We start from the raw sequence: 21,808 nt of genomic DNA on the forward strand, positions 1-21,808 counted from the left end.
TCAGAAAATAACATCTCTGCTCTTAATTATATGAAAGGAAGGTAAGATCTCTATGCACACGATCGCTTTTTTCAAACTCAATATATAATATTATATTAAATATATTGTTGTTGATGTAAACTAAAATTTAAAAGGGATGAAATGGAAAACTAGAAATTATGACGATATGTTTTTCAGTGAGTGGATATAGTTAAAAAGTCTATAGCATTATAATTAATTAAGTTATAAATAAAGATAGGTGCATTATGCCAGATCCAAAAACACAATGTAATGAATACAAACAAGAAAATTTTGTCACAAATCATTACTTTCTCATATTAAGTTGAGATAAGCATGCAGTATTTCTTGAATTATGATGAAAGTTATTATGACACATTCTATTTTTATAGGTATTTTATTATTTTTAAATTCAATTTTAGTGTATTTTTATCACTTTTTTATGCTGATATAACATATTTATTACATAAAAATAGAGTCCACGTCAAAAGTATCACGTCCGCTAAAAACATGTTATGTCAGCTAAAAAGATTGACAAAAATATCTAAAATTTAGTTCAGGCGGGTAATATGACCTCCGTGAAGTTGAAGTGTGTCGTAACAAATTTGGTCATAGTTCAGAGGTACTCGATACTTTACTCTATTAAGTTTATTATGCAATTTGACTCTCGAGAAATGAAACTATCACAGGTAAAAATAAACAGCAGGAGTACTCTATTTGTTCTTGGGTATAAACGTTATTATTTATGGTTGATACTTGTTCAATTCTCATTTAATTTATTGAAATAGTTCCAATAATTTATTTCTTTAACTTGTCATTTTTCCTTCAAAGAGAATTTAGGGTGGCTGAGGGTGACATATGAAAAAGGTTATTAACAGAAATACCATTATTATCAATTACAATAGAGACATATACATATATTTGGCTAGATATATTCTATGTATCAAAAAAAATAAAAGTTTTTTTATGCATAGGAAATATACTAGAATCCTAGAACAATAAATATATATGTCCAAATCATTTTGAGAATCTTGAAGTAGTGATGCAACAATATACATGTGGTAATTGGATGGTGAAATCTCCATCTAACTAGAGAGGTTTTGTGAAATAGAGGGATTCAGAATTTAAATTTTATGTAGTTGATTAATGTTTAAAAGTGGCTCGATAATCGAAGTTCTAGAAATATGTCATTGAACTCAGGGGTGGAGCCAACCCTTTGGTGAAATTGACGAAAAAATATATTATTTATACATAATTAAAATTATTTTTTATGTATCTATCTATAGTAGGTGTTGAATCCCCTTCGGCTAAGTTTTCTTCAAATATTGAACCCCTTTGATTGAAATTCTGAGTCCGCGATCTTTTTGAAATGTGTCATCGAATGTTGAGAAAAGACGTAAATTAAATGTGTCATTGAACTTACTCACGTATATCACTCGTATAAGAGGATAGGGGCTGATAAGTAATGAAGAGTTTAGATAATGTCATATATATCGCAAAATTTGAAAGTAGTAGGGCTTCGTTATTTGTGGTTAGTGGCACGAATGAATTAAATGTGTCACGAGGATGACATGAATAAGCCCAATTATATAGCGGATGGAACAACTGAATCATTTCTACAAGTTCAACGACATACTTGAGCGCTCTTCCTTCTACATTTAAAATAATGGGTCCAAACTTACGATTTGCTGCGATAGGAAAAGATAACAACTAATAGTAAAGTCATGTTTTAATTAAGGGAAAAAGGGTTAAATATACCTAAACTTTGGCGAAATTTGTTGTAATACGCCTCAACTTTGCGGGGGTCTATGACTCCCCCCTCGACTTTTTACTATCATATTTCTGTCGCATATATTTTTCCAGCCAGATCATTGCATGAATACACGCACACTGAACGTGTAAGGGTGTGAAGTAGTCCAGCTGAACAAATATATGCCACAGAAATACAATAATAAATAGTTAAGGGGGGTCATAGGACCCCCGCAAAGTTGAGGCGAGTTACAATAAATTTTGTCAAAATTTAGATATATTTCTGACTCTTTTCCCTTTAATTAAGATATAGATAATGATGATCAATATAGAAAATAATAACTAACAATTAGGATAAAAAATTTCAAAAAGTGATATTCACATATATTTTTGACCATTTTTTACTTTTAGTACTTTAGTTATATACTTTCTGGAGATCAAGTCAACAACTTTTAAGTAGCTTTCTATATGTTCAATCTTGGAAATTTTGTGTTGAAACAACATATTTCACATATCTTTATAATGGATTCTTTCCTCATTGTGTCATAATTTTCTCATGATTGCATCATCTTATAGGCCCATATAATATTTGAATAATAACTTATTATATTTACACAAATTTCTATCCTTACAAAATAATTACAAAAATCTCAACTAATTATATATCTTCGCTGGATGTATCGTGAGCTAATTATGTATCTCGACGGATCTAAAATCGAAAAAGAAAAATATTGGGAGCTAATTATGTATCTTTACAAAGAAAAAAATGTATCTTCGTTGGATGTGTTATGTAGCTCAACAGACTCAAAATCAAAAAATAAATCGGGGGCTAATTATGTATCTTTACAAAGAAAAAAAGGTATCTTCGTTGGATATATTATGTATCTCAACAAACTCAAAATACAAAAAAAATATATCGGGAGTTAATTATGTATCTTTACAAAGTAAAAAATGTATCTTCGCTTGATATATTATGTATCGCAACAGACTCAAAATTAAAAAAATATATCGAGAGCTAATCATGTATCTTTACAAAGGAAAAAATATATCTTCGTTGGATGTATTATGTATCTCAACAAACTCAACCCAAAAAAATGTATCGACTGCTAATTATGTATCTTTACAAAGGAAAAAAAATGTATCTTCGTTGGATATATATTATGTATCTCAACAGACTCAAAATCGAAAAATGTATTTGGAGCTAATTATGTATCTTTACAAATAAAAAAATATATCTTTATTGGATGTATCGAGAACTAATAATCAATATGTATCTTTACAAACGAAAATTTTCAATACAAAATATCAAAATTTTCTGTAATTAAACTTTAAACTATCAAAATTTATGTTATTTGTCCTTACAATTAATTATATATGGATAGACCAAAGTAAATATATCACTAGAGGGATGCTAGGTATATATAACTCAAAGCTAACAATATCAATAGCTAGTTAATCGAAACATATTTCAACTATATAATATAATATTTTCATATAAAGAAAATCAAACAGAAGCTTCTTTTATAACTTAAGCCAACAAAGAAAAACATTGAGCATTAATTAATTAATTATTATAAAGTAACACAAATATTAGTGAAAAATTCAACAACCCACAAAAATTTGCATGATTAGCGCCATGCAAAAATACAATATTTTTAACCCCGCATGCATTAACCCCACTAATACTTCCCACTATTTACCAATTCAAATTAAAAGTTTGCAAAATGCTCTTACATTGACAAATACTTGTGTCAAAAAAAAATTAAAAAATCAAGTCTTCATCATAACTAACACTTTTATTTGTGGTTCCCACCCGATTTTCGGTACTCGCAATAAATCGACTAATCAAAATTCGTGATGTGTAAAGTCCATTTTGGTGGAATCGTTCTGATCGCTGACATGATATAATCTGACATGATATTTTTCATATTCAAGACTCGAATTCTAGTAGTTTATGATGGATGAATTCTATTCATTCCAATGTGGTCCTCGTTGATATCTTAACTAACACATTTATTTGTGGTTCCCACCCGGTTTCTGATACTCGACTAATCAAAAGTTGTAGTGCGTAAAGTCCATTTTGGAGGAAGCATTCTAATCGCTGACATGATATGATCTGACGTGATATTTTTCATACTCAAAGCTCGAATTCCAGTTATGGTGAAGGAATTCTATTCATTCCGTTGCGATCCTCGTTGATATCTTAACTAACACATTTATTTTTTGCTCCCTTCCAGTGTCCGATACCCGCAGACCGCAGTATCCGACTAATATGAATTCGAACATACAACTCATTTTGGGGTAAGCGCTCTGATCTCTAGCATAATTATTTTTATATTCATAACTCGAACCCGCCTATAATGGAATTTTATCCATTCCGCCACGATCCTCGTTGGTAACTTAACTAACACATGCATGATATTTCAACTGTGCAACTTTATCCTATATATCCAAAGTCCAAATTTGATACCACCACTTCATTTTTTTTGGAATCTTACTTTGTTGTACTAAGTGTTCACACAGACTTATTGTAAATGAATTAGGAAAAGTAGTAATAAAATATTGTAACTAAGGCAAAAAGAGAGAACTTTGGTCAATTTTGCCCATGGTTCATGGAATTTGTTAGTTGATTTATCTTTATTGAAATGGCAGGCAATGACCCTTGTGATATACACTTTTCTTTTTCTTACTTCTCATCACAAGGAAATTATTAGTCTTGTTTATATTGTTTTTTTTTTTTCAAAAGACAATATAGTCGTGACTGTTATCATAGAAAAAAAAGTTGGTTTTCTGTCAAAAAAGCATGCTTAACACAACCTATAGCATAAAGGCATTCGAACCACGTCTAAACAAAATGTTGGGCAAGGGACTTCACTCTATCTTGTGTGGATACACTATCCCTTCCGATTATGGAATGGGGAAGGGGAGGTGAGATTTACTCATTGATTTTATATTAGATGAACGACCGTACTATGATTGTTCGGGAGATATGAACCCACGCGCTACACACAAGAATGAATTGTTATGCGGTCGACAAACTCTTTTCTTTTTGCGGACAACCTATCAAGTCGGATCATGTATTTTAGAATATGTGGTTGTATCATGTACATGTATTCGCTTTTCCATGTTTTGGGATGTTCCTGCTCGTGCTCAAATAGAGAATGGGCACGACTCCCCCTCTCCCCGTTCTACCGTCCAAATAGGTTGGCCGTTCTAAGTTCCGGGGTTGGATCGGATAAGACCAAATCCAATCGGATCTGATGATAGCTTCGATCGAACCAAAAAGAAAGGGGACAGCGAACCTCCTGCCAAGAGGCCAAGGTTGCTTGCTGATGTTTGGGATTTAACCAAGTGTGTTATAGATATACCTTCTTTAGAAACTTAGCATCCTCAATAAAATTTATCTATCACATCGTACTAAAGATATTAGATTCACCTAAATTCAATTGAGGTTTGATCCTCCAATTAACATAATGACGCAAGATTTTCTTAAGCTCAACATTATATTAAACCCCGATGTTTGTCATACAATTATCCAAAATTGCATGCAGTGTAGCTCTGATACCATATGTAAGAATTAATAAACCAACCTACTAGTTATATCGTCCCCTTTGAACTTAGGGTCATATGATATTAACGTGAATCATTAATAAGGTCAAGTTTAAGATTTGAAATTAGCGATCGGTACGATTATTGGTGGTAGAGGTAGATGGCAATGGTGGTTGATAGTGGTGGTAGTTGTGACGTTAGTTATTCGGTGGAAAGTGGTGATAAGAGGTGATTAGTAGTGATACCGAAGAGAGGTAGATTATTTAATAAACATATATATTATTTATGCGTGATAGAATAGGTAATAAGGAAATCAAATATTATAACAATGCAAAAAATTAAACTATTTAAAGAGATATTATCTCTTTTAAAATAAGTAATTCATGTATAAATATCTCAATGTTAGTAATCAATGTATATAAATTCCTTCCCCATTTATCTCAGTATAAACAATCCCAATATTTTATTTCATGAATAACTAGTATGTGAACTAAATGATCAAATGAATCGACTTATTAATCCTGATAATACTAGAAATAATTATTTCGACTTAAAAAGGATCATAAATAAGCAATAAGATGGAGAAGACAGAAACACTTGGTATAAGTCAAATCCTGCATGCTAATTACTATATCATGCAAACAATTATAAAAGATAACTAAAAAAAAACTCCAAATCTTTAAAGGGGGAAATTAAAAGAATGTAAAAAATTGGGGTAGTACACTATAAATACATGAAAAGTTCATGGGAAAATGTGCCCCCCAAAGAAAGACTTCAATCTACAAGAAAATGTATAATTTGTTTCTACTGTGTATTTTAAACTGGTTTTAACAATCAACATAATAAGTTAAACTTCAAATTTGCACAAAGATATGTTTATGATCAAATTAATGAATAAGTAGTTTTTTCTTGTACTTCTCTATCTGCAAAATCAGGAAAAGAAATGATAATCAAACTCGAGGATGTGACCTAGTGGTCAATGAAGGGGGACATGAACCATGAGGTCTCAAGTTCAAATCACGAAAGGACACTAGGTGATTTCTTCTCATCTGTCCAGGCCGTGGTGGACAGAGTAACCCGGTATTCCTATGCTGGTGGAAGGCAGAAGGTACCGAGTGAGACCAGTCAAGGTGCGTGCAGGTTGGCCCAGACACCACCGTCATAGGCCAACGTTACCTTGTTGATGGCATAAGTGTGTTGCAAACATATTGATGACAAACATTGGATAAGAAGAGGTTACCTAGTGCTAGAGTTCCCAAGGGTAAGCTCGAGATCATCAGTCGCGCACTCCTCGTGAATTCTTTCCCCTTCCCATGGCTTCACTAATCCTTTCATATGGCTACCAAATGCAAACTCTGCTGAAATAGCATCTGACATTGGTACATCAGCTGTTTGGTCGATACCTGACGCGATTGCAGGAGAACATGCGCCGCTTTGCCCTGGTGTCCACATCCGAGACCCTCCATTTGATATTGGCTCCGTGAATCCAAATGGATTTGGTGAGACAAGGCTAAACGTAGGAGATGAAGGACCGTCTTGTGGAGTTTGAACACCAGAAAGCCAACCAGAATCTGGTGGTGTTTGACGACCAGGACTGGCTGGGGTAGATGATGGTAAGAAGGCATAGTGTTGTTGTGTCCATGTTGAATTTGCTGTAGGAATATCGCTCATTCTAGGAGTACGAGCTGTGGGAGAGCTCAAAGGTGGAGTAACGGGCGCACTTATAGAGCTCCCGGGAATGTACAAATGGTGAGGAAATCTGGATGATGAAGGCGATGATCCGGATGAGAGATTCTTAAGCCAAGGAATCAGTGCATTAGGATCATGATTATTTTGGGCATTCTCAACATAATTGGATGAGACTGGGCTAGGGAAAGATGATGAAGCAGGACTTGGATTATATGAAGCACCTGGACTCGGTTGGTAAGACGAGTAGGGGCTTACAGATGCTGAATAACCTATAATATCCACATGTCCTACTGGTTTGCATCCCTGGAAAACATAGAATCGATAAGCATATACAAAAATGAATAATCACAACAAAAATCGAGAATGAATCTGCCACCAGAACTATGCAATTATGGCAGAACAAACGTGATATTCGTAAGGTGTTGCACATTGATGACTACAAGTTGATAAACAATGAGCCAAGTTCAACAAGTTTTAAGTTCTCATCATTCTTCAAAGACATTAAACGTTTAAGTTTTAGATGTAGCATAAACAAGAAGGTATTTTAGTGATAAGCAATCAGGCAGACCTAAATGTCCTGATAATTTTCGAAGTCATTGATTAAAATATCAACTCAAACAATGCCACCACGAATGAACAGCAATTTTTTACACTGCTTGTACGGATACCTTGACCGCTCATCTCTATCATTGTTCTATAATTTACATGTCTCGCCAGAACCAGAGACACCACTAAAAAATAGTAGTATCACGAATCTGGTGCGACCTATATTCTGTTCTTATGAGGTTAGCTATCTACACTACTGTTAGAAGCCAATTTCTGCAACACATTGACCATTTCTCTTACTCATGCAGTATTCCGGTGACTATCGGTCGATCAGGATCACAGTACAAACCTTACAGCATAGGAAATGAAAGGTATGAGTTTGCTTTTATTTTTTTCTACCTCTTTTTCATTGAGAAGATTAATTTTAAGTAAATCACCTAAGTAAGCTGATGATAAGAGTTAAAGTACTTAATCATATGGTCTTTCTAGTTGCGGTTCAAAGTGGTTGAATTTTTCTCAATCATGCATGCGACACTTGTACGAAGGTGCATGCATTAAGGTTTGGAACTCTTTTCTTATTTGAATCTTCTTCAGGACACCACCCTACCATATTCTCGGACCCTCTGCAGAGCTCTACCATTCCCGCATTTCCTTGTGTTTTAACTCGGCTCATAACCTAAGGAGTTCCTCATCCACTCCAATTAATATCATTCCATACAAATTCACAACATATCAGTGAAGTCATCATTTGTACCTATGCTGGTGAAAGATAATAGGTACCTGGTGAATGAATTGAGTTGCGTACAAGTTGGCATAGACACCACTACAACAACAACAACATATCCACTGTTTTCCGACAAGTGGGGTCTGGGAGGGTGGTGTGTACGCAGACCTTACCCCTACTTTTTCCAGGTAGAAAGGTTGTTCCTGATAGACCCTCGACTTCGACTGGCGGGGACACCATCTTCATAAAAAGTACTAGTGCTGACTGTAATCCACCTTCCAGTTTTGAATTTCGGCTCCAAATACATCACCACAAATTTGAAATTCTTTTGTCATCAAATGGCCACTTAAATTTTCAACCACAGCAATTATGAATTATTGGTCCCCCCCACCCCCACCCCACCTTTAACCAAAGACTCATTATAATGACAGACAAATCCCTTCATATTCATGATATAAAAGTACCAACATACCCAAAAAGAATTGGACATAACCCACACTCACATCATAAAGGGACAAAGAATGATGGCACTATCAGTAATGTCAACACCATGATTATAAATTTATACTCTTGTGACCCATCAACAGTTCTACTCCCATCCTATCCAAAATTAATTTCCCCACACGCTTTACTGCCTCAACAGTAACTCCCTCTGTTTCATTTTACGTGACCTCTGATCAAAAATAGATGTTCTATTTTACTTGTCCATTTTCGCAAATCAAGAAAGTTTTATTACTTTTTTCTCATACAACTCTTAGTATTAAATAACTACATAAAGTAGTACCAATCCATCTTTACTTCTCCAATATTGAATTGGCACATCCGTTAAGGAGCAATAAATAGAATGATAATTTCACTATATTACCCTTTGAATATAATAAATTCAATGCTTTGAGAATGCGTTAGGGGATGACTATAGTTAATAATAACGATAAATTAAGAACTAAGTGAAAACTAAGTTGTGCGGATTCTTCAGTTTCGATGCCGGACTCGTGTTGGATTCTCAAAAAATAAACTCCTTTTGAAGAATCCGACACACCTATTGACATTTTTGAAAGTCCATCAACACGAAATGAACAGAGGAAGTATTTTTTTTTTCTCTTTCTTGTGAAAAGGAATCCAAAGATTTGATATCTACTTTCCTCTAATATTATAATCGTATATTATCAACTTTATAACAAACTGCAACAGAAAGTATAATAAATGACACCCAACATGCAAGAACATCTAAGGCCCACAAATTTGACAACCCAATCCACACCACAGCAAAACAAACTATTCAAATCCCACGCTTGATTTTAGGTTGGCAATGCTTATTACCCCGGAATCTCAGTAGAAGATTAAAAACTAATTTAAGTTACATCAACTTCGCAAATTTAAGATTTAAACTTTATGAGTTTTGAATTCTAGAATAACAACCTTAAGTCCAGTAGTTGAGTTCTAAATTTAACTTTTGTAATTCTAACGTATATACATACGGTAGGACTAGTGTTACTGTTACCAGATTCAGCTGAACCTGTATCCTAAAGGTCACCTCCTTTATCTATATACGTCAACAATATAAAATAAGTGTAACCCAACATGTTACAATGACAGTATTCCTTCTTTCAAGTTTCAACTTCAAAATCTCTGACTAGATGGGAGCTAAAAACGTAGCTTTTAAGTTTCAACTTCAAAATCTATGATGAAATGAGACTAAGAACGTAGCTTTCAAGTTTCAACTTCAAAATCTATGACTAGACGGGAGCTAAAAACGTAGCTTTCAAGTTTCAACTTCAAAATCTATGACCAAATGAGAGCTAAGAACGTAGCTTTCAAGTTTCAACTTCAAAATCTATGACCAAATGGGAGCTAAAAACGCAACTTTCAAGTTTCAACTTCAAACTCTATGACTAGACGGGAGCTAAATACACAGCTTTCAAGTTTCAACTTCAAAATCTATGACTAGACGGGAGCTAAAAACGTAGCAGGGGTAATTTCGTCCAAAAAAACATCTTTTTCAAACAAACCAAAAGCATAGGATAGAAGTGAGAAAATACAAGTATAAAGCAGGGGTAATTTCGTCCAAAAAAGCATCTTTTTGATATACAATGATTTTCAGAAAATCTCAAACTTTTAACCTATGAATTTCGTATCTCAAAATTTTTCACCTTTTCTATTTTTAATGTTAGTAGTTCAGACTCTTTGTTGGTTAACTACCTCAACTTTCACCTTATTATGGAGTTTTCAATATTAAATAAAAACAATGAAAATTCACAATTCAAATCGTATCGTTCGACATCTTAGTAGCTCAGTTGGTTGATTAGCTACATGGATCAAATTAAAATAATCTAAATCAAAATACACAATCTAAATCGCGCGAATCTTAGTAGCTAAGTTGATTGACTATCTAAAATTTGAACTTTCACCTTATAACAAAAACAAAAACAAAAACAACATCAAAATCGCTCAAGTCATCTCAGCTTAGCTAGTATAAATTGATCTTACACTATAAAAATAGCATTAATTTTAGGAAAAACAACGAAAATTCACAATCTGAATCTTTCCAGATTCGAGATCGTAGTAGTTCAGTTGATTAGCTACCTAAACTTTCACCTTATCACCGAGTTTTTTTTGGCAAACACCGAATCGAACATATCATTTCCGCTTCACTAAATTAATCAAAAATCAGCATAAATAGCTTCGATTTTTGAGCAAAAAATTTTTTCAAAATCCGAATCAAATAATGTAATAAAAAAAAATCAATATAAATGGCTCCAATTTTTTTTTTCGAAATCCGAATTAAATAATCACTTCAGCCTCACTAAATTAATCAAAAAAAAATCAGCATAAATAGCTTCGATTTTTTAGCCAAAAAAATTGAATATATTTACCTTTTTGTAAGTAGTTCCATCTTCTTCAACGATCCAACCAGCTTCTTTACACAAAGCTTTCAACACTTCATTATTATCGCAGTGTTTCGGTAGCTTATAGTTACCGTACATTCTAAGTCCGGCGAATATCTTCGCCGCGATTGCTCTTCGCCGGCGTTCTCTCCGTTTGTTGTTTTCTCTTTCCTTCCATGTCGGAAGTCTCGTGCCGGAGGTCATTCCGGTGAACGGGAACCGGGTCGAACCGGGTTGGGAGAATGGGCTGAGTGTGAACCGGGTTTTGGTTTGGATCGGAAGTTGAAATTTAGAAAGTGGGGAAGAAAGAGGAGGGAGAAGTAAATATATATGTGAATAGTGGAGTTGATATTTGCCACTCAATGATGGAAATATTACTGAAATAACATTAAGGTTTGTTTGGCACCAAATAGTATTATTTTGAGATTATAATTGCTCCGAGTCAATTGAATTCTATCGAATCTGTAACTATCATGGTGGCTTCGCCCCTAAATAATTTCATCTCTTATACATTATTCACTCCGTTTTAAAAAGAAATGATCTAATTTGACTTGTTCCGAAGTTTAAGAAAATAAAAAAGACTTTTGAATTTTGTGGTCGTAAATTAAAGTTATGTCAAATGCATCAAAATGTCATTTAATCTCGTGGAGGAGGATTGAATGTATGCAGGGGCATTAGATCTTTGTAAGTAGCTACAAAGGTTGTTTTCGATAGATTGCCGGGTCAAAAGAAAATTTATAGAATTATAGATACAAGATATACGACAGAGACACAATAAATGAAACATCAAATGAAGCAACACAAACAGTAATGCATTCGATTACTAAATACTGCTAGTAAGAAGCAGGAGAGGAGAGATAAAACTAGTCCGCTTACCCCTCTCTCACCTAAAGTACGATAACTTTGACTATTTGTTAATCTTTTATTTTAATTCTTGACTTTCATATCTTTCCATCGAGAGCTGTGTCCTCAATCAGACTGAAATTGTATCACGTCTATTTAATCACGTCTTCGTACTTCTCTTTTGAACTATCTCTAACTCTCCTGACTCCTACAGTAGCTAGTCACTTAGATCTCCGCACTGGTACATCTATACACCATTTCTTTACATATCTAAACAGGATGTCCCCAGTTATGTTGAAATTGTGTCACGCCTGTCTAATCACTTCCTCCTAGTTCTCTTTTGATTTATCCCTAACTTTTCTGACTCGTACAATAATTAATCACTTAGATCTCCACACTAGTACATCCATACATGATTTCTTTACATACCCAAATAGATTGTTCTCAATTAGACTGAAATTGTGGCATGTCAGTCTAATCACCTCCTCCTAGTTCTTTTTTAATCTGTCCCCTACCTTTTCTGACTCCTACAATAGTTAACCACTTAGATCTCCTCACTAGTACATCCATACACTATTTCTTAACATACCCAAACGGATTGTTCCCAGTTAGACTAAAATTGTGTTCTGTGTGTCTAATCACCTCCTCCTAGTTCTCTTTTGATCTATCGCTACTTCACTTAAATCTCCACACTGATACATTCATACACTATTTCTTACATACCAAAACAGGATGTCCTCAATTAAACTAAAATCGTATCACGTCTATCTAATCACCTCCTTCTAATTGTCTTTTGATCTATCGCTACGTCTTATGACCCCTACAATAGTTAATCACTTAGATCTCCGCATAGGTACATTCATACACCATTTCTTTAAATATCCAAACGAGATGTCCTTAGTTAGACCAAAATTGTGTCACGTCTATCTAATCACTTCTTCCTAGTTCTCTTCTGATCTATCCCTACCTTTTCTGACTCTTACAACAGTTAATTGCTTAGGGGTCATTTGGTAGAATGTATTGAAATATTAATGCATGTATTATAATGCGTATTAGTATTACCTTGTTTGGTATACCTTTTTACCCTATGTATAACTAATGCAAGCATTAATTATACACTCTATTGTGTATTGAGGTGTGTATTACTAATACCTTAAAATTCATGGCATTAGTAATGTAATGGATCTAATGCATGCATTAATATGCTTAAAGACCATATTACCCCTCAAAAAATTTTTCGCATCCTTTCCAACATATATATTATTATGTAAAAAAGTAATTTTTTTTTTAGAAATTATGTAATTCATGTTTTTTTTAATATACCGAACCAAACACTGCATAAGAAAAATACAAACATAACTAATGCAAGTATAATTAATACAAACATTAATTATTAATACAAGTATTACTAATACATCATATTTTGCATTATTCTTATACACTCTACCAAACGACCCCTTATATCTCCGCACTAATACATTAGTACAATATTTCTTTACGTACCCAAACAGGACCTTAATAATTTGTCTATATTTTTATTAAAATAGTTATAGAGTCCTGGAAATGTGGGAAGTGCACGTGTTTAGTCTTTTTAAGGGTAGCTGCATGGAAAGTGAGTGTCACATTATGCATGAATATTCGTTACGACGTCGTTTACCTTTTGGCGGGACCACGTGGCACTCCTTCTATTTTTTTTTTACTTTTTTTTTAAATTTAAAAAAATTAATCTAAAGTTTTTTCTTGAAATCTTGAATACGAAGTCGTTTGAGGTTGGGAACAAATTATCTCGGGATAATTGAATTTGGGATAAGCTATTTCATGATTAGTTATCTCATTGTATATATGAGATACCTTATGCCATCGTTATGATGTAAATGATTGGATAAATAATTACGAAACTAACTAATGCCTCTAACTAAATACAAGTGCATTTTATTTTAAAATTATTATACCTTATAGCTCACACCAAACGATTATATAATTAGGGAGCACTACAATGACATAAGTAAATCTGCCTTAGCTCAGTCTCTTCCCCTATTATCAGTGGCGGAGTCAGGAATTCCATTAAGGGGATTCAAAAGTATATATACAAACTAGTTGAAGGAGGTTCAACATCTACTATATATGCATAAAATATATTTTTAATCATATAAAAATAGTTAATTTTCTGTCAAAGGGAATTCGGATAAATTCCTGGAGCAAAAGTGACTTCACCGCTGCCAACTATTATCTACCGGCCTTTCTTTCCTCCCGTCTATTCCCATATAAAGATCATCGTATGTACGCTTTAGGCATGCATTTCTCCCTCTTTCATCACCATTGAAAGCGATTGAAGTGAAATCTGCTTCAACATCATAAACAGATGCAGAAGAAGCTGACCAAATCTTTTTTGTGGACTAGCCTCCGGATGGAAGGATAAAGAGTTTGCATGAGCCGTGCAGACCCAGGTAATGCCTAGTTTGATGTAGCACCTATGTTCCATCTGCATTGTGTAACAATTGCCTCGCGGTCTCTGATATAGACCCGATGAAGTTGAATTCTCCGTGAAGATTTGAAGTATCAACGACTAGATGATAAAACCCTAACATGCACCTTAACTAAATAAATAAAAATTAATTAGTAGATTATGTCTCACACATATATCTTTATTTTATTGCCTTTTTTTAAGTTACAACAAATTAAATAACCAAGAAACTTTTACTTAGAAGATTCTTTTTCCAATTTCTTCCCTCATTTTTTTCATAATATATATGGAAAAAAAATATTTGTTGACTTCTTGAAACTCTTGATAAAGCTAATTATTCAATGTTGTTTATCTACCTTAATTGGGTTATGAATATATTACTTAATTAAGTTGTTAAAATGTCTTCATCATGAGAATTACTTGGATCTAAGAGTCAACGAAGAAAAACAATGTAAGTTTTAATTATGGGTAAGAATGACAAACAAGTAAGTCGGATTAAGTATAATTAAAGAATTTGGAAATGAATTAAATAAAAATAGATAAAATATATGATTCGTCTATATTTGTCACAGATAATTAAATGTAAGGATCGACTATATGCTTTGGACGATCCATAAATTGCACCATTGGCAATGATGCTTTTGAGTGGCCCTAACCTTGAGGGGGGCCGTAAATCAGGTTTTGGAGTAAGATTATCAGTTTCATATTCGTTCTAAACTTTCTTTTGAGAAATGTTTGGTAGATTTACCAGGTTATCAGAAATATCTCAAAAAACAAATGTTATTCGATAATCTTTGTATGAATAAAAGAAAGAGTTTGCTGGTAGAATAAGAGTAGATACGATATAATTAAGAACTCATAAAGATGAGTATATCCATACTATCGATCTGGATATCCATATTAACGACCTTTTAAAACTTACAAATCAAACAACGTCGCTTCCCACGCTTCAGCCTTCAAATCGATCGATTCTCTTCACTTCCATCGCTTCAAGTCATCGAAACATAAGTAGCTTGCATCGCTTCGCTTAATCGCTATAAGTAGTAAAGAGCTCGTTTTCCTGGGCGGGTCATATATCGAGTTCTGGGCTAAGGTTACCAGTTTTATATTCTTCTAAACTTCCTTTTGAAAAAGGTTTGGTAGATCAGATAGGTTATCGAAAATGACTAAAAAAATAAAAATGTCTGCTAATCGATAGTCTATGTCCGACTACAACAACAACAACAACAACAAACCCAGTGTATTCCCACCTAGTGGGGTCTGGGGGGGGGTAAGATGTACGCAGTCCATACCTCTACCTCTGATGAAGTAGAAAGGCTGTTTCCGATAGACCCCCAGCTCAAGACACGAGATACCACACAAATACATAGTAAAGCACAGAAGCAGATTACATAACATAAATACGGCACCCATAAGTAATATAAAACAGAGGAAAGCAAAGAAAAGCACACAGATTCGTAATAAAACATGAAACACGGAAGACGGAATCATAACAGAAATAAAACCCCCACCAAGTAATTCCCTACACTAGCGACCCAAACTGGCCCTACTCCTCTGCCGAAATTCGCGCCCTCCAGACCTTCCTATCTAGGGTCATGTCCTCGGTGAGCTGTAACTGTTCCATGGCCCGCCTAATCACCTCGCCCCAGTACTTCTTCGGCCTACCCCTACCCCGCCTAAAACCATCCAACGCTAGCCTCTCGCACCTACGGACCGGGGCATCCATGCCCCTCCTCTTCACGTGTCCGAACCATCTCAATCGTGCTTCCCGCATCTTGCACTCCACTGAAGTCACACCAACCTTCTCCCGGATAGTCTCATTCCGAACTCTATCCCCTCTAGTCAGTCCACACATCCTGCGCAACATCCGCATTTCTGTCACCTTCATTTTCTGGATGTGGGAGTTCTTAACTGGCCAACACTCCGCTCCATACAACAAGGCCGGACGTACTACCATCCTGTAGAATTTGCCTTTAATCTTGGGCGGCACCTTCTTATCACACAGCTCCCCCGACGCGAGTTTCTACTTCATCCATCCCGCCCCAATACGATGCGAGACATCTTCGTCAATCTCACCGTTACTCTGGATCACGGACCCAAGATACTTCAACTTATCCCTCTTACATACCTCCTGTGCTTCCAGCTTCACTACTACCTCATTCTCCCGCCCCACGTCATTAAACTTGCATTCCACATACTCTGTCTTGCTTCTGCTCACCCTGAACCCTTTAGACTCAAGAGTTTGCCTCCACACCTCTAATTTGTCATTCACACCCCCTCGAGTCTCATCTATCAGAACTACATCGTCTGCAAAAAGCATACACCACGACACCTCCCCTTGAATGCGCCGCGTCAACACATCCATCACCAACGCAAACAAAAAGGGACTAAGAGATAGATCCCTAGTGCAATCCTGTCAGGACAGTGAAATGCTCTGAGTCTCCTCCCGCCGTCCTCACCTGGGTTTTCGCTCCATCATACATATCCTTAATTACTCTGGTATATGCCAGCGGTACTCCACTCACCTCCAAGCATCTCCAAAGCACCTCCCTGGGGACTTTGTCGTATGCCTTCTCCAAATCGATAAACACCATGTGCAGATCCTTCTTCCGCTCCTTATACTGCTCCAACAACCTCCGCACCAGGTGGATTGCCTCCGTCGTCGAGCGGCCGGGCATAAATCCAAACTGGTTTTTCGAAATAGACACTATCCGTCTCAGCCTCACCTCGACCACTCTCTCCCAGATCTTCATAGAGTGACTCAATAACTTAATCCCCCTATAGTTATTGCAACTCTGAATGTCCCCCTTATTCTTATAGAGAGGGACCATGGTACTCCACCTCCACGCCTCGGGCATCTTTGCCGTCCTGAAGATTTCATTAAACAATCCAGTCAACCACCTTACACCAGCCTCTCTAACGAACTTCCAAAACTCCACCGGTATCTCATCCGGCCCCGTCGCCCTACCCCTTCGCATCCTGCGGACAGCTTGTCTAACCTCTTCTACCTTAAAAAGTCTACAATAGCTAAAATCCCGACACTCCTCTGAGTGCTCCAGTTCCCCTAACACAATAGCTCTATCCCCTTCGTCATTCAAGAGCCTATGAAAATACGACTGCCATCTCTTCTTAATGTGCCCGTCCTCCACCAACACTCTACCGTCCTCCCCCTTAATGTACCTTACCTGATCGAGGTCACGACCCTTCCTCTCCCTAGCCTTAGCGAGTCTAAACAACTTTTTCTCCTCTCCTTTCTCCTGTAACCCTGCATACAAGCTCTCAAAAGCAGCCGTCTTAGCTGCCGTGACTGCTGACTTCGCCTCCTTCCTCGCTAGCTTGTACTCTTTCCTGTTTACCCGCTTCTCCTCTTCGTCCTTACTTTCCACCAACTTAGCATACGCCCCTTTCTTGGTCCCCACTTTCTTCTCCACCTCTTCATTCCACCACCAATCCCCCCGACGGTGCCCGGCCCGGCCCCTAGAAACACCCAACACCTCACTTGCGTTCTCCCTGATGCACCTTGCCGCCCTGTCCCATATACTATCCACGTCCCCCCTACACTCCTACACCCTCATTCCCGCCAACCTCTCCCCTATCTCCCACGCATTCACTGGCGTCAGGCCGCCCCACTTAATTCTCGGTCTACACTCCTTAGTCCTCCTCTTTCTATTCTTCTTTATACCCAAATCCATAACTAAGAGCCTATGCTGGGTCGAAAGATTCTCACTCGGGATGACTTTACAGTCTTTACACAACGCCCTATCCCCTTTCCTAAGCAACAAAAAGTCAATCTGAGTCCTGGCTACCGCACTTCGAAAGGTGATCAGGTGCTCGTCTTTCTTCGGGAAGCCCGAGTTCACCACCACCAGCCCAAAGGCCCTCGCAAACTCTAGTAGGGTCGCCCCCTCGTCATTTCTCTCCCCAAAACCAAAACCCCCATGCACGTCACCAAAGCCTCCCGGTAGCGCCCCGATGTGCCCGTTGAAATCCCCTGCTACAACAATCTTCTCCGAACTAGGCACGCCTCTCACCACCTCCTCCAAAGCCTCCCAAAACCGCATCTTCTCCTACCCCTCCGATCCCACTTGCGGCGCATAAGCACTACACACGTTCAGGGTAAACCCCCGAACAACCAACTTAATAGTCATCAACCTATCGTTGATCCTCTTCACCTCCACTACCTGACCTCTAAGCTCTTCATCTACTAAGATGCCAACTCCATTCCTACGCCTGTCGCTCCCAAAGTACCACAGCTTGTAACCATCCACATCCCTCGCCTTAGACCCTACCCACTTGGTCTCTTGGACACACGCAATGTTGATCCTCCTCTTCCTAAGAATCTTCGCAAGCTCTATGGACTTACCCTGAAGGGTCCCTATATTCCAAGACCCAACCCTCAGCCTACCGTCCTGCCCTCCACTACCCCCCCCTGCGGCTAAACCTTGGCCCCCCTCCCACTCCCGCCCTCTCCTCATCCCCCGCCCCCACCACGGCCCCACTCCCCAACCCTCTCGGACATGACCTTATCCACCCATTACCGCCCACAGCCAGCACTACACGAAAGTATAGGAAAATATATAGATATACACGGTGGTAGTATCAAATCAGCAGCAAAGAAATACAAGGCTCACACAAATTCAAAGGAATACTCCCGAAACAAAACTATACTCAATTAGGGGGCAAACACCACCGGACTCAACACCCACCGCCCCAAATACAGTTTCCCAGCCAATAACCCAATCCAAAGCAGTGGAAGAAACGACCACAGCGACAGCAACAACAGACAACAGACAATGTCCACAAATTCCACGCAAGTCAAGGTACAGGGGCTACTACTAGCATAATACTAAGAATGGAATATGAAATAATGAAATAAAATGGAATATGAAATAACAAAAATAACAAAGGTTAGAATTCACCGGATTACGCTTGGAGCTGCGGCTGCTGGAGACGGAGCGGCGGGTGGCGGCTGGAGACCGGGCGGCGGCTGGCTGGCTGAAGGCCGAGGTGGGGGGAGGGCTGGTGTACCCCGCGGGGGGCGAGGGGGATACGGACAGGATAGGTAAGGGTGTGGGGGTGGGGGGGCCGGCGGTCGGGTCGGCGGCCGGGGTCGGCGGTCGGGACCGGCGGCCGGGTACAGATAAAATGAATATCCATATAATCGATCTGGATATCCATAATATTAACCTTTTAAAACTTACAAATAAAAAAGCGTTGCTTCCATCGCTTCATGCATCTGTAAGCTTTAACCTTCAAAGCGATCGCTCGCTTCTCTTTACTTCTATCATTTCAAGTCATCGAAATGTGTCTAGCTTGCATCGCTTCACTTAATCTCTATAATATCCATAATATTAACATTTTAAACCTATAAATCAAAAATCGTAGCTTCCAGCGCTTCACGCATCTGCATGCTTTAACCTTCACCAGCAATCGCTTGCTTCTCTTCACTTCCATCATTTCAAGTCATCGAAACATAACTAGCTTGCATCGCTTCACTTAATCACTATAAGTAGTAAAACGCCCCTTTCCTCACCACCGAACAAATCCAAAAAAAACAAGGATAAAAGAAATAAAATAAAATTTACCATGCAATTTTTTGCACTAGAACATATTACTCCTTCCTCCTAATTTTATATTTTTTCTCTTTAAAAAAGAATTACCTATTTTAATTTGACACGAAATTTAAGAAAATAAAGACGATTTTTGAATCTCGTGATCCTAAATTAAAGTTATGTCGAATGTATCAAATTATCATTTAATTTTGTAGTCTTAAATATGTCACGTAGAAAATTAAAATTAAAGTATTATCCAAAAAGAAAAGACATTAATTTTTAAGAATAGATTACAAAGAAAAATAAATCATTCTTTTTTAAACGAAGGAGATATTATATTTAAGAGGAAAACAAATAATTTATTAACAATAAATTAAATATAATAAATAAAGATGAAATTGAATATAAAAAAATATTATTCTTGAAATTGATTAAATTACCCCATCTATATATATATACCCTATAACCATATATAGTAATTGAATAAAACATTTAATTGAATAATAAACCGATTAGACAACAAGTCATTGGAGAAAAAGGTCAAAGTAAACTTTCTTCTTCTTCTTATTCTTCTTCTTCCTTCTTATTCAGACAAAAAAATTTCTTTTACAGGTAATAATTTTATTCTAACAATTTATTTATTTATTAGTGATTTGGGCTTTTTCTTGAAGTTTTTGGGAGTAATAATTATTGTTTTTTAACCAACTTTGATGTAATTGGTTTTCTTGATAATTTGACAAGTTATTAATTTTATAATTTTAAAGGGAAAATTGGGTTTTGTAAATTTGTGAGTTTTATGTGTGATTTGAGTTTTTTCTTGATTTTATCGAGTTGCGTGAAAGCTGGCTCGGATAACAAGGTAAATAAAAAATGAAAAGAAAAGAAGAATTGATTGTATTTAATGACTTTGATGTAATGGGGTTTCTGGGTAATCTGAAAAGTTATTAACTTTTCTCATTTTCTTGGACTTTGTTTTTCGGATGATGTTTGTGATCTCGAATGGATAGTTTATAGTATTACTCTATCGGTGTCTTGTTTCTTGTAGTTTCTTGTTTGTAGTGTTTTGATGATGTTTGTGATCTCGAATAGATAGTTTATTATAGTATTACTCTATCAGTGTCTTGTTTCTTGCAGTTTCTTGTTCGTGGTGTTGTGATTATATTTGTGATTTTGAATGGATAGTTTAAGTATTACTCCGTCGGTGTCTTGTTTCTTGTAGTTTCTTTTCTGTAGTGTTCTGATGATGTTTGTGATCTCGAATAGATAGTTTATAGTATTACTCTGTTGGTGTCCTGTTTCTTGTGGTTTCTTGTTCGTAGTGTTTTGATGATGTTTGTGATTTCGAATAGATAGTTTGTACTATTACTCCGTCGGTGTCTTGTTTCTTGCAGTTTCTTGTTAGTAGTATTCTGATGATGTTTGTGATCTCGAATAGATAGTTTATAGTATTACTTAGTCGGTGTCTTCTTTCTTGTAGTTTCTTGTCCGTAGTGTTTTGATGATGTTCGGGATCTCGAATAGATAGTTTGTAGTATTACTTTGTCGGTGTCTTGTTTCTTGTCTGTAGTGTTCTTATGATGTTTGTGATCTCGAATAGACAGTTTATAGTATTACTCTTGTTCTTAGTGTTGTGATAATGTTTGTGATCTCGAATAGATAGTTTATAGTATTACTCCGTCGGTGTCTTGTTTCTTGTAGTTTCTTGTCAGTAGTGTTCTGATGATGTTTGTGATCTCAAATAGATAGTTTAGTGTATTACTCTGTCGGTGTCTTGTTTCTTGTAGTTTCTTGTCGGTAGTGTTCTGATGAT

At 36.5% G+C, this 21,808-nt stretch overlaps 2 protein-coding genes across 6 annotated transcripts in view; one reads left to right on the forward strand and one right to left on the reverse strand.

Moving 5' to 3' along the window:
• Positions 1-5,898: 5,898 nt before the first annotated feature.
• On the reverse strand, positions 5,899-11,444 carry LOC107868396 (BES1/BZR1 homolog protein 4). 2 transcript variants are annotated; one of them, XM_047410561.1, is made up of 3 exons: positions 11,128-11,443; positions 6,536-7,287; positions 5,899-6,218 (listed from the first exon to the last, which is right to left on the reverse strand). In XM_047410561.1, the coding sequence occupies exons 1-3, from the start codon at positions 11,341-11,343 to the stop codon at positions 6,215-6,217; spliced, it is 972 nt and encodes a 323-aa protein (XP_047266517.1). In that variant the 5' UTR covers positions 11,344-11,443; the 3' UTR covers positions 5,899-6,214. The 2 variants fall into 2 exon arrangements, with proteins under 2 accessions (XP_047266517.1, XP_047266518.1); XM_047410562.1 differs by having other exon boundaries at positions 5,899-7,287; positions 11,128-11,444.
• A 9,031-nt stretch (positions 11,445-20,475) lies between these two features.
• Positions 20,476-21,808, forward strand: part of LOC107857080 (heat stress transcription factor A-4a) — a 7,582-nt gene continuing 6,249 nt past the window's right edge. Inside the window, exon 1 of one of the 4 annotated variants that reach the window (XM_047410564.1) lies at positions 20,476-20,610. The gene's annotated coding sequence lies outside the window, so the exon portion shown is untranslated. Of the gene's footprint in view, positions 20,611-20,670; positions 20,858-21,808 lie in introns of those variants that run through there. The other 3 variants (XM_047410566.1, XM_047410565.1, XM_047410563.1) reach the window with 3 other exon arrangements.

This window comes from Capsicum annuum, chromosome 4 (genome assembly GCF_002878395.1).
Source record: "Capsicum annuum cultivar UCD-10X-F1 chromosome 4, UCD10Xv1.1, whole genome shotgun sequence".
NCBI lineage: Eukaryota > Viridiplantae > Streptophyta > Magnoliopsida > Solanales > Solanaceae > Capsicum > Capsicum annuum.

Coding starts and splice junctions, on each gene's coding strand:
- LOC107868396 (XM_047410562.1), bottom strand. CDS start 11,343: ATGACCTCCGGCACGAGACTTCCGACATGGAAGGAAAGAGAAAACAAC. Junction 7,288..11,127: donor ATGGAACTACTTACAAAAAG/GTAAATATATTC, acceptor TATGTTTTCCAG/GGATGCAAACCAGTAGGACA.